Source organism: Petaurus breviceps, unplaced genomic scaffold (genome assembly GCF_028583685.1).
Source record: "Petaurus breviceps papuanus isolate PSGF00001 unplaced genomic scaffold, PetGlider_PUasm1.0 207, whole genome shotgun sequence".
NCBI classification, from domain to species: Eukaryota; Metazoa; Chordata; class Mammalia; order Diprotodontia; family Petauridae; genus Petaurus; species Petaurus breviceps.
The window spans coordinates 24,494,910-24,507,409 of NW_027185850.1; the positions used below are offsets into that span (position 1 = coordinate 24,494,910).

Below are 12,500 nucleotides of genomic sequence, written 5' to 3' on the forward strand. Positions count from 1 at the left end.
TATTTTTAGTTTTCAACATTCATGTCCACAAGATTTCGAGTTACAATTGTTTCTCCCAGTCTTTCCCCTTACCCCACCCCAAAATAGCAAGCCTACTGAATACCCCCTTCCCCCAATCTGTTCTCTCTTAGATCTTCCCCCGCTACAACTTTCCAGTAGGGCAAAATGGATTTCTATACCCGAGTGCCTGTGTATCTTATTTCCCAGTTGCATGTAAAAAACAAACAAACAAAAATTTAATCGCTGATCTTTATGTATATGAATGACACTCTTCTAAGTTTATTTAATGAATATATAGCATTAGTTCTAAGGTCTACCATCACTACTTCAATTGTGGAAATTGGCCAGTCAGTGATGCCATATTGGCCAATGTTTGCATTTTAGCACAGTGTATATGACAGAAGAGTTCATTTAAGAAGCAATACTCAGTCCTACTGCATAGCTGAATATTTTTCTCCCAGCAATGGAAACCTCCTATTTGCTCTCTGTGATACTTACAGCTACACTATCATAAAAAAAAATGGCTACAAATTACCTTGAAAATATAGCAGTTTAAAAAGAAAACTCAAAGGCAATAGCTTTTAAGATACCTGCCCTCATGTAGCATGTAAATAAATATTCTTAAACCAATGGATGGACTTCTGGCAAGTATTACAAGTAAGTACTTATTGTCATGTAACATTTTTACCCTAATGTTAAAATTTGGAAGGCTATGTGGTTCTCTACTGGATGTTTTCTTATTTACAGACCAAAAATAAACAGAAAATGGAGCCAAAGTATCTGAAGAACCCATTGTATCAGTCAAGACTCAGAAAAGTTCAAAACACCAAGAAAATAAAAAGGACAACTGTTGAAGCTGTGAACTTTAAATTTAACAAATGAGAAATGCTAGAGAAAACAAGCTATTGAATAGTAAACGACATGAATTTTATGGAAATAGATAAAAGACACAAAATTTATTTCTAAAAAATTCATTAGCAAAGCAAAACATAAACACTCTAAAATGAGAAAGTAATGAAAACCTTGCAAAAATGCAGTAATGATAAAGCAGGGATGAGAATATTTGGATAGTTTATGTACAAAATTAGCAGCTCAAGATGACATGCATCACAGAGAAAGTATTACCCCCAAGAAAATTAGAGGACATACTTACTGAATCACTTACAATTATTTTTGAAAATTCAAGAACTGGAGAGATACCAGAAGACTGGAAAAAAGCAAGTGTGGTACTGATCTTCAATAAAGGTAAGGAAAGAGAGAATAGAAAGTTACCATTCTGTAAGTCTCACAGTAATAAATAAACAATGGAATAATAAAGAGAAAAAAAAACACTGACAATATCTAAACAGATAAAGAAAAGTAGATAAATCAGTGGTAAATGGGAAGTTTTTAAAAGAATAAAACCACACAGTTCACAAATAAACCACTTTGTTCTCATAAGAATACTAAAGTTCAGTGTAAGGGACACAGGACACTATGTAGTATTTGGCCTACTATACCAGAAACTTAATCCAAGAAAACAATGATTCAGAAGTGGCTTAAAAAGTTACAGGTGATAATGGAGGCTGTCTGAGCTCTGTCAGACTAAGGCTGCCTATGATAAATGAAAAACTTAGAAAAACAAGATCCCTTTGGGCTCTTGCTACTTTCCCAAAGTACAAGAATATCTACTCTTTTTTTATTCCTTAGGAAACAAATCCTTCTTAAGAATATATGCAACGCAAACCATTAACTGAAGCTATTGGAAGAGAACCATTGTCCGTCAATGGGACAGCGTGGCTAATTTGGGACTCTTACATAATGTAGTGAAAGCAGGTGGGTGGTGCAGTGGAGAGAGTATTGGGCCTGGAGTTAAAAATACCTGATTTCAAATCCAGCCTCAGACACTAGCTTTGTGACCCTGGGCAAGTCATTTAACTGTTTGCCTCGGTTTCCTCAACTGTAAAATGAGCTAGAGGAGGAAAGGGCAAATCATTCCAGTACCTCTGCCAAGAAAATCCAAAATGGGGTCACAGAGAGTTGGAAACAACGAAAACGAATGAACAAACACAATGGCGTCATTATTGTATATAACGAAGCAGGGTCACAGAATCAAAGAGCTGTGCTACTGAAAGAGACCTCAATGTCCTGGTCCAACACATACCTGGAAAAAAGATCCACAGCATCTGACCAACCTAACACGTAGTCAGTCATCTGGCCTCTGCCCGGAGCCTCCCCACCTCCCAAGGCAGTCTACTTTACTTTAGCTCTGATTGAATCCTTCACATCAGGTCTCAGGAGCCACCTCCTCCCTGCTTTACTCTTGTTTTGGTCTTCCACATGATAGCCAAGCACTTGAAGACAGCTACCATGTTCCTCAAGTCTTTTCTTTCCCAGGCTGGAAATTTCTAGATCCTCCGATTAATCCTCATGTGACTCAGACTCGAGGTCCTTTGCCATCCCAGTTGCCAAACTCCACACATTCTGTAACTTAACAACATTGTTCTTAAATTGCCACACCCAGAACCAAAGATCATACTCCTGATGCTGGTCTGACCAAGGTCAGCACAAAGCAATGATTTCCTCCTTTATCCCTGGAAGTTATTTATGTCTTCGTCTTAAATGGTTTCCATATATGGCTATTGACTCATTCTGAGTTTGTAGTCCCTTAGAGCTCCAGTTCTTTTTTTCAGCATCCCTGCCCTGCATGGTCTTGTGAAGTTGACTTCTTGAATCCCAGTACAGGCCTTTACATTTATTCCTAGTGACTCTCATCTTCTTATATTCAGCCCAAGACACTCGACTACAAACAGAGGGAACAAATAAAATTGGGGGGGGAGAACCATTTTATTTGACATTGATGAAATCTGAAAGAAGGATGACAATGTCAATGATGAGACACCCAGCAGTAATATAAAATCAGGCACAACCCTCCTAACTCCATGGAGCATTAGAAATTTTCTGAATACCAGATAATCATTTGATATATTCATATGCTGGTGATTTGTGGCTAGCTTCATATCATTTAGTAGCATAGAGAATTATGACAAAAAAGAAAGAATCTTTTTCCTTTGAAGATTTTTACTTTCTATACTTAAGGTCTATATGGAATGCCTCAAAACTGTAAAAGGACCATAGTTATTTTAGTTCTTATCACACACCGCATATTATTTTAGTTATTGACTACCCTGATGTTCCACACTTTCCCACCCCTTCCAGTCTTCTTACATTTTATTCCCCAGTCCAGGCATTGGACAATCCAGCTACACACCCTGCACTGTCCTTCCTGCTGTCCATTACACATGACCATTTCCTGATCCCCTGCCTTTCACTGGCTGTCCCCATGCCTGGAATGCTCTCCCTCTCTGTCCCCACATCCCTGCTTCCCTAGACTCAGCTTGAGTCTCATCTTCTGCAGGCCTTCCCCCCGACAAGTGGCTTCCGTCCAAGATCATCCTCTCTAAAAATGGGGGTGTAAATCTTGTAAATACATAGTTATATTTATGTTGTCTCCCCATTTACAATTTGAGCTCCTTCAGAGCAGGGCCCAGGTTGTCTTTCTTTGGGTCCCCATTGTCTACCATATAATAATATGGCTTACAGTAAACATTTCACAATGCTTGATGGCAATTAATTTTCCTGGGCCACCTCTCTCTTAAATATTTTGTTTCCCTCATTAAGATATTTTCCATTTGTATTCCCAGGCCTTAGCACACAGTAACTGCTTAATTAGGGCAGGTAGGTAGTACAGTGGGTAGAATGTGTGGCCTGCCATCAGGAACACTCATTTTCATGAATTCAAATTCATCCTCAGATAATTTACTAATCACGACCCTGGGTAAGCCATTTAACCCTGTTTGCCCAGTTTTCTCATCTGTAAAATAGGTTGGAAAAGGAAATGGCAAACCTCTCCAATATCTCGCCAAGAAGACCCCAAATAGAGTCACAAAGAGTCAGACATGACTAAGAACAATTGCTTAATAAATACTTTTTATTCATTTAAGAGTCTGCCTAACACACTAAGTCATCTAAACTAGAGGAAACTTTGAATTGGAATCTAAAGCAGTGTGTATCACTGTGTATCAACAAGAGCACTGTGCAGGGGAAAGAAGGCCAAAAGGCTTCCTTCCCCTGCCTGCCAAGTGCAGGCTTCTCTGGCTTCCTTCAAGATTTAGCTCAAAGCCCACCTTCCCCAGGACTCTCTCAGGTTTCCTCCCACCTGTCAGACCAAGTTCTCAGTCTCCTCTGCTGGATCTTCATCCACCTTGCTCTGGCTGGCTTCATATCCACAGAACAAGGTCCCCTCCTAGGACAAGCTCATCACTTCTAACAACACCAAGCTGCTAACATAAGCTGTGGTCAACACCACGTCCCCTCAGCATCCTCTCCCCTCTGACTGAAGGGCAGAGTACCAAACTGCCTTCCTTTCAAGGGGGCAGACACTGGCCCCACTTTCCTCAACTCTGCACCTGCTTCCTTACCTGGTTTCAATGTCATGGAAGACAATGTCTCTGCACCAGGTATACCCTGGTGTCCATACCTTCCCCCCTCATTTCCTGACCCCTCTGTGTTGTCTCCCCCTTTGGACTGCAGGCTCAAGTGCAGAAACTGTCTCTCTTTTTATTAGCTGTAGCCCCAGCACTTAGAACAATGCTTCGCACCCAGGAGGTGCTTAACAAATGTTTCTTGGATCAGATAGGTCATGACCACTTGCTAACTGTGGGTGTCCCACAGAGCTCAGTAGTGAGTCTTCTTTTCTTCTTCCACTAAACTATTTCACTTGGTGAACATCAGTTGCCACATATTCAATTATCATCTTCATGCTGAGGATTTTCAAATCTACTTAACCAGACTTAACCTCTCTCCTGGCCTCCAGACTTGCATCCTCAACTGCTTCTTGGACATCTCAAACTGAATGACCTACAGACAACTCCGCACCTCCAAAACTGAACTCCTCTTTCTCCTCAAACCCTTCCCTGCCCTTCTTCACTTCCCTGTTATTGCTGAAGAGAAAACCCATCCTCCATGTCACCCAGGGTCCCAACCTCCTCATTCCTCCCCTCTTTCCCATATCTAATCTGTTGCCACGTCTTGTCAACTTTACCTCCATTAACATCTCTCTACACATCACCTTCTCTACCTGGACTCTGACACAGCACTGGTGCAGTCAGTGATCAACAAACACCTCCTGGTGGCCTTCTACAGGAAGCCTTTCCTGATTGCCCCTTAATGCAAGGGCCTTCTCTCTGTTAATTAACCCCAATTTATCGTGTCTATATCTTCTATGTACATAGACATTTCAAGGTTGTTTCCCCCGTTAAGACTGTGAGTTTCTTGAGAACAAGGAGTGGATTTTTTTTTTGCCTTTCTTTGTACCCCAGTGCTCAACAAAATGCCTGGCGCACACAGTAGGTACTTTATTAATACTTGGTTGACTTGACTTGAAGGAAGCCTTTCCTAGTCTCCCTTCTACTGCAGCCTTCCTTTCAGATTTCCTAGAGACACAGGTTCAAACTCTGTCCCTTTCCCTTCTCTAGGCCTCATTTCCCCAGCTGCAAAAATAAGAAGAATGGATGAGAAGATCACTGATGTTCCTCCCCAGTTCTAAATCTTTAAGCCTATAAACGTCTACCAAAAGCAAGTACTAACACTCAGAATTATGCCACGGATTATAGTGTCTTTACAACTTACAAAAATATTTTCACATTCATTTTCTCATCTGGACCTCACAACAACCTTAGAAAGCAATCAGGCTGGGAATTATACAATTTTAAACAAGAGACAAAATGACTGAGCAAACTCATCCAGTATGTCAAACTACTCACCAGCTGAGACTAGAAGCCAATCCTGGTGACTCCTGCTTTGGGTGCCTCACATTTCCAATACTACAGCCCTCAACTGGTCTCAACTGGCTTGCTGGTTAAACATCCAACCACCGTGAAGAAGGGGAAAGTGCTCATCTTTCCCCCCTGCCCCACATATGTATGCATATACAATTATATGCAAATATATATATATAATAAGCAAAAAAGCCAGTCTCCTGCAGCTCCCATTCTAAAAGGGGTAGTCGACACACAAAAGGCTGATGGAATGGGAGATTTAGGGGGAATTAGTGCCTGCTGCTATGTAGGAGGTCAGGAGCAGAGCCAGAAGGGTAGTGAGCATAGATGGCCAGGGCACCTCCTGAAATGGTGGTCCTGGCTAGAGACTGACCAGTCAGAATAGGGCTGCAGGGGTAGAGGCTTATACTGTTCCTTTGTATTTTAAACCATTTTAAAATTTAACTTTTTCCTTGAACAAAAATTCTATTTTCTCCCACCACTGAAAACAAAACCAAATGCTTTCAACAAATGTGTTGTCAAGCAAAACAAATTCCTGCACTGGACACTGGTCCAAAAATGATTTTTTTTTTCCCTTTTGCTTCCAGAAGCCATCCCCCCTCTGCTTCATGACAGGTCCCTTAGAAGCAGGGTAGATCACAGCACAGATTGGAGTTCTTAAGGGTTTCAGAGCTACTTGCTAACCATTTAAAAAAGAGCTAGTCAGGGCGGCTAGGTGGCGCAGTGAGTAAAGCGCTGGCCCTGGAGTCGGGAGGACCTGAGTTCAGTTCTGGCCTCAGACACTTAACACCCACACAAAAAAACTAGCCTTGTAACCTTGGGCAAGTTACTTAACCCCAATTGCCCTTCAAAAGGCCAAAAAAAAAAAAAAAAAAAAAAAGAGCTAGTAATTAATTATGCAAAGCAAGTTCTGTGAAAGCTGGCACTGGAGGGCTCTCTCCACAGCATTCACCTTTAGAGAAGCTGTTGCAAAAAAATACACGCGTGCAATGATGAGACAAAAAAGTATGTTCAGCCCCTTAAATGAGCCAGTCCAAAAGAATTTCAAATTAGTAACAAAGGCACTAATTTGGAATTCTAGTATCTTAATGTATGTTAATGTAGACTCATATATTTATTTATTTAAGAACAGGTTCAGAATTTAGAAGATGAGTCCTACAAAAAAATGCTCCCATTAAATGCACAGTGGAAAGTTATGCATAAATGTATTTCAAAAGACAGTAATAGCTACAAAAGTTTTTTGTTTTGGTTTGGTTTTTTTTGCTTTTTGGAGAGTAATTGGGGTTAACTGACTTGCCCAAAATCACACTGCTAGTAAGTGTGTCAAGTGTCTGAGGCCAAATTTGAACTCAGGTCCTTCTGACTCCAGAGCTGTGCGCCATTCACTGCACCACCTAGCCGCCCCTACAAGATTTCTTAAAGATATTAGTGCACAAACATCATTAGTGTTAAAATTAAATTATTTGCAATTCTATGTTTTCAAAAGGATTAAAATGATTCACACTCCACTGAGATTCTTGCAATTCTTCAACAGCTGCTTTGATGCACACCTCCCAACTAACAGAAGGGAAATGTAATTTAAATTCACTTTTTCTAGGTGCTCTTACCTCACTTTTATTCAAAAACCTTTATAGTGTTTTCCCAGTGTAGACTGAATACAGTCCAGATTCTGGACTGTGACATCTAAAGCTCCAATCTATCTTGCCAACTACCTTAGGCCGTATTTTATTCTATATTTCATCTCCCATTTACATGCATCTACTCAGACCAACCCCCAGATATGGAATGGACTTCCCTCATCTGCCTCCAAGGCTCTGTCATGACACCTGCCCTGCCATATCACCCCCTCCCAACTCAAAGTGATCTCTTTCTCTCCCTCTTCAAACTTCTCAGAATACTTTGCCTAACATCATCTTTGCCTGAACCAAGCTCTCTCCTGTATCAATTATTTTCCCCAAATTAGATTTTTAAGCAGCTGAATGTTGGGGTCTTGGGCCCCTAGGACTTCACACAGTACCTTATATATAGCAGGAACTTTTTTGCTAATTTGAATTTAAACTAAAAATGTGATTATCCTATAAGCACTTTAGAATTTGTTAACCCCATCTATCCTAGTTTAACAGGAATGTGATCCAAGCCACCTGGATTACTTCTGTTCTTTTCTGCACGTCCCTTTTGCCAGCATCCAATTACATGACTACAATTCAGTAAGTAGCCAAGGGAGAAAATCCAGTAAGTAGCCAAGGGAGAATCACAGAAGGTACAATCTACCACCTAACAAATCAATGCTTCCCCCCCATGTGGCATCACAATCAGTAGCAATTTTTCCTTCAGGACACAAAACACAGTAGGAATATGGGAAACACCCTTCTGGAAATATTTAGGGTAGGAAGTTACCCAATTCTGACGCAGAAAGTCAAGAGGAAGAACTGTTTGGTGTACCTCTCCAATTCCAATCAAATCATCACCTTCCATTAAAATTGAGTTCAATCCCCAAAAACAAACAAACAGAAAACACAAGAGTAGGAAATTCTAAGTTCAAAAGTGTTCTAAGAATTCATTAAAAACTTTGACTGCTAAAAAGAGATCTATAGGAACCCTTCAATTTTCTATGCCACCATCTGGTTCAACAATCATGAAAGGACAGTGAGACTACAAGAAAATAGACCTTATGAAAAGCTAACTGCAAAATGCAGTGGAAATCAGAGAGTGTTCCAGAAATTTAACATCAGATCTTTCTCTAAAAGGCAGATGGCAAACTCATTCAACTACATAGATCAAAAAGGCCCAACAATGATCAAGATTCCAAAGGGTCACAGATTCAGAGCTGGAAAGGGCCTCCAAGGCCTCCTAGTCCACCCTGCTCCTTTTCTCATGCCAACTTTTCTCTCAAAAGCTTCCATCCAAGCTGCCGTCCCACCTCAACGATGTGTCCCTGAAGCACAAGCTCAGAGGGGTCAGTCACACATCCCATGGGACAGGTTTCCTACCCCCAGTTAGACTCAAAGCTGCTCCTCACATTGGCCAAGTTTTCAGAGAGGCAAAGAGTTTTGATTTGTTGCAGGTGGAAGTAGAACCCACACCAAAGAAATCTTGGTTGACTATCAAAATCAACTTAACAAGCATTTATTAATTGCCTAATATATTCAAGGTATTGTAGTGGGTTCAGGGAATAAATAAACCAAAATGAAATAGTTCCTGCCCTAAGGAAGCTTACAAAATAGACTCCCTGCAACTACCCTACAGCTAAAATCCCCAAACTGTGTTCCTGGTACTAGAGCTGTCTACATCCAAATACATCACTTAGAGTATTAGTTTTCATAGCTTTCAAACTCAGTGTGAAATCAAGCAAGAAAAGAGTCTATCATCCTTCTGCATTCCTGTACCAAACAAATGGATTCTATTTGTAATCAACAATTATTCAAGTGTGGGTTAGCTCTTCAAAGTATGATCAACCAGACTAAGAGTTTGTTTTGTTTTGCAGAGTTAATTATGAGAATAAAAAAGGAAAAAGAAAGCATGACAAAAGGGGATTGAAATGGCCAGCTAGGGGGCAGCCAGGTAGCACAGCGGTAAGAGCACCTGGGGATCAAATATGGGCTCAGATACTCAGCACCACACCCAGAAATAACTGGCCCTGTAACCTTGAGCAAGTTACTTAACCCCGATTGCTTATAAAAAAAAAAAAAAAAAGAAATGGCTAGCTAGAAAAAAAGAACATTCAACCAAAAATCATTTATTTAATGAATGCTTATTATGTATCCAGGGCTGGGGATATGCTAGACCAAAATGAAAAACCCCTTGACCTAAATAAATGACCAAGAGGCAGTGGATGGGAGGAAATGGGTGGGTTGAGGAAAGTGAAGAGTGGATGACGACTGAGGCTGGAAAGCTACGTCCATCTCAATCTTATTTTTATTTTGAACATATTTACATACATAGATGCTAGCCACTATTGATGGCAATTATCTTTGAAGGAAAAAAAATGAATTCAAATGTGAAAATAACACATCAGAAAACACCCCAATTCTAGTTTTATAGCTGGGATGAATCAGAAAAAAAAAGATACTCTAACAGGCTAAAGCACTAAGGCAAAGCCAATAAGGTGGAGTGTGGTAAATATTAAACCTTACACTTGTGTTGAGGAAAAAGTCAACTTCACAAGAAGCTGGGAGAGGTGTGGCTACAATATATTTCTTCTAAGTTCTTAGTATGTTAGTGGACTCCAAATTTCACCAGTCCAAAGTGTGATATCGTTGCCTGGAAGCTATGGTTCCATTAAAAGGTGCAGAGCACCCAGGAATAGGCGGGTGACAGTCAGGTTCTCCTTCAGATGCTCCAGCCCAGGGGCGGGGAGTAGGTGACAGGGCAGAGCTGTATTCTATGTGAAGTACTACATTTTAAGTAAGACACTTGATAAGCTAGAGAGCAGAGGGAAGGGCATGGCACATAACAAATATTCAACGAAGGACATTTAAACTGGACAAAATCTGGGAGAACACAATGGCCATCTTGGCAAACTCTGCCAAGGGTGAGTGCATTTGCACCGGGGGCACTTTTGTTCACCCAGGTGTGCAACCAAAAAAATGGAGACCTCTTCTGTTTTATCTTCACCCCACATATCTCTTTGGGTGCCAAACACTGTCAATTCTACACCTGCTTCTCTCCTCACATGGAGCCACTGCCCCCACTTCAGGTCCTCTTCAGACTCCTGCCACAGACTCTAAATGGATCTTTTGGCCTCTAGTCTCTCCCCACTCCAATCTAGTCTCCACATAGCAGCCAAAGAGATATTCGTTGTTAACATGACTCTGGACATTTTCACCTCTCCAGCTGCATAAATAAATATACAATGTGGTTACTTACAGAATCAGAGCTGAAAGAAGTTTGGAAGTCATGTAGTCTGATTTATTATCATTTTATGGAAGAGTAAACTGAGATTCAGAAATGTTAACTAACTTGTTCAGGTCATTCTGCTAGCAAGGTGTGACTATCGAGGCAAATTTGGCCTTGTGGGCATGATGATGAAGTCCAAAGTAGTACAGGCAGGTGGGAAATAACTAGAAAAACAGTGTGCCCTAAACACACATACCTTGGAACAGGAGTAGGTTTGGGGAAAAACAGTTTGGACCTATTGAGTCTGGATGTTCTATGGTGCATTTGGCTCATCATATTAAATAGGCAGTTGGAGACATTTGGCTGGGGCTCAGAAGAGATAGTGGGGCTGGATATATACACAGACTTGTGAGCCATCTGCAAAGGCATGGAGAGAGAAGAGCAGAGTCCAGCACACAAACTGGGGTACATCCACAGATAGAAGGCATGAGACTTATGTATGACGAGCCAGTAAGGGAACCAGGGAGTTGTCAGACAAGTAGGAGGAGATCTGAGAGAGCAGAGCCAGATTCCAATTAACATGAATAAGAGATCCTCCTGAAATGGCTGCATGTATTTGAGTCCATGCTGTTGGAAGTTATAATTATATAAAACATGGCCACTGTTCTGCCCAACAGAAATATTGCAATGCCAATCTAACTAATGCTAACCCTTTCAGAGATTCCATATTTGTACTTACTGGGCCCTAGCTGTCTCAGAAAAACCAAGAGCAGAGGGTATCCAGGCAGTTGAGGTGACCAATAACAGGAAATGATACAAAGAGGTAGGGAAGTGTAAGGATGAGAAAAGGCCATCAGAGATAACACTCTAGAGCACTAGTAACTTTAGGGGGTTTCAGTTGCATGATGAGTATAGAAATCAAATTTTAAAGAGTTGAGAAGTGAGAAAAAAGGAAGCAGTGGCATAGGAAGTCTTGCTAAAAAAGGGAAGCCCCATACAGAACAATTGAAGGAGATGGAGGAAAGGTTTTGAAAGCACCTCTAAGATGTCTTCAAGTTCTAAAACCTATTCTATCTCTTTTTCTCCCAATTACTCCAACCCAACCTCCTTTGTCTAACATCCTAAGGTATCACTACCTTTGGAACCTGATTAGAGCCAAGATGGAGGAGCATAAGCAGGAAATTCTGTGAGCTCCCCCCACAACCACCTCCAATACCTGTAAAATATGACTCTAAACAAATTTTGGAGCTACAGAGCCCACCAAGTGACAGAGAGAAATAAATCTCCTGCTGAAGGCAGGAGGGGGCCATCGCACCAAGATGGGAGCCAAGCCCAGCCCCGCGTGAGCCACACCAAGCCCAGACCTGGGGAGGTCCCAACCAGCGACACAGACCAGGCAGAGCAGACTTCAGGAGAGTGAAGCACCAGCAGTTGTGGCAGTTTCCTGACTTCTCAACCCATAAACACTAAAGAGAAAGTAAAAGGTCAGTGGGGAACTGTGCTGGGACTACCCCAGGGAGAGACGCAGCAAGGCACCAGAGCCTCTGGCCTGCAGATTGTAGGGAGACCAAGCGACCATTCAAAGGGTAATAGCTCTTGCTTTGACCTGCTTGGATCTGGGTCACAGTCTTGGGCGGTGGTCCTGCGGTGAGGAAAGCTAGCTGCCAGAGCTTGGGGTGTCTGTAGAGGGGGAGCCCTCCTCATAGCTCTGACAACATTTGTGAAAACTCCAGCAATTTCAGACACAGCTCTCTCCACTCTGGAAGCAGAGTTCTGCTGTGGCAAAGAGCTCAAAAGTCAAGTAATTGGCTGACAAGATAAGCAAGCAGAGGAAGCACAATCAAA

The 12,500-nt window shown here is 41.5% G+C and overlaps 1 protein-coding gene across 11 annotated transcripts in view; it reads right to left on the minus strand.

The window, feature by feature from the left end:
* Positions 1 to 12,500, minus strand: part of LOC138164988 (oxysterol-binding protein-related protein 9) — a 161,575-nt gene that overhangs the window by 38,877 nt on the left and 110,198 nt on the right. For 5 of the 11 annotated variants that reach the window (XM_069093017.1, XM_069093013.1, XM_069093012.1 and 2 more), the window contains one exon: positions 1,166 to 1,234. The exons of the other annotated variants lie outside the window; for them this stretch is intronic. In XM_069093017.1, coding sequence (XP_068949118.1) covers positions 1,166 to 1,234 — 69 coding nt within the window. The remainder of the gene's footprint in view (positions 1 to 1,165; positions 1,235 to 12,500) is intronic. 11 annotated transcript variants of the gene reach the window in all.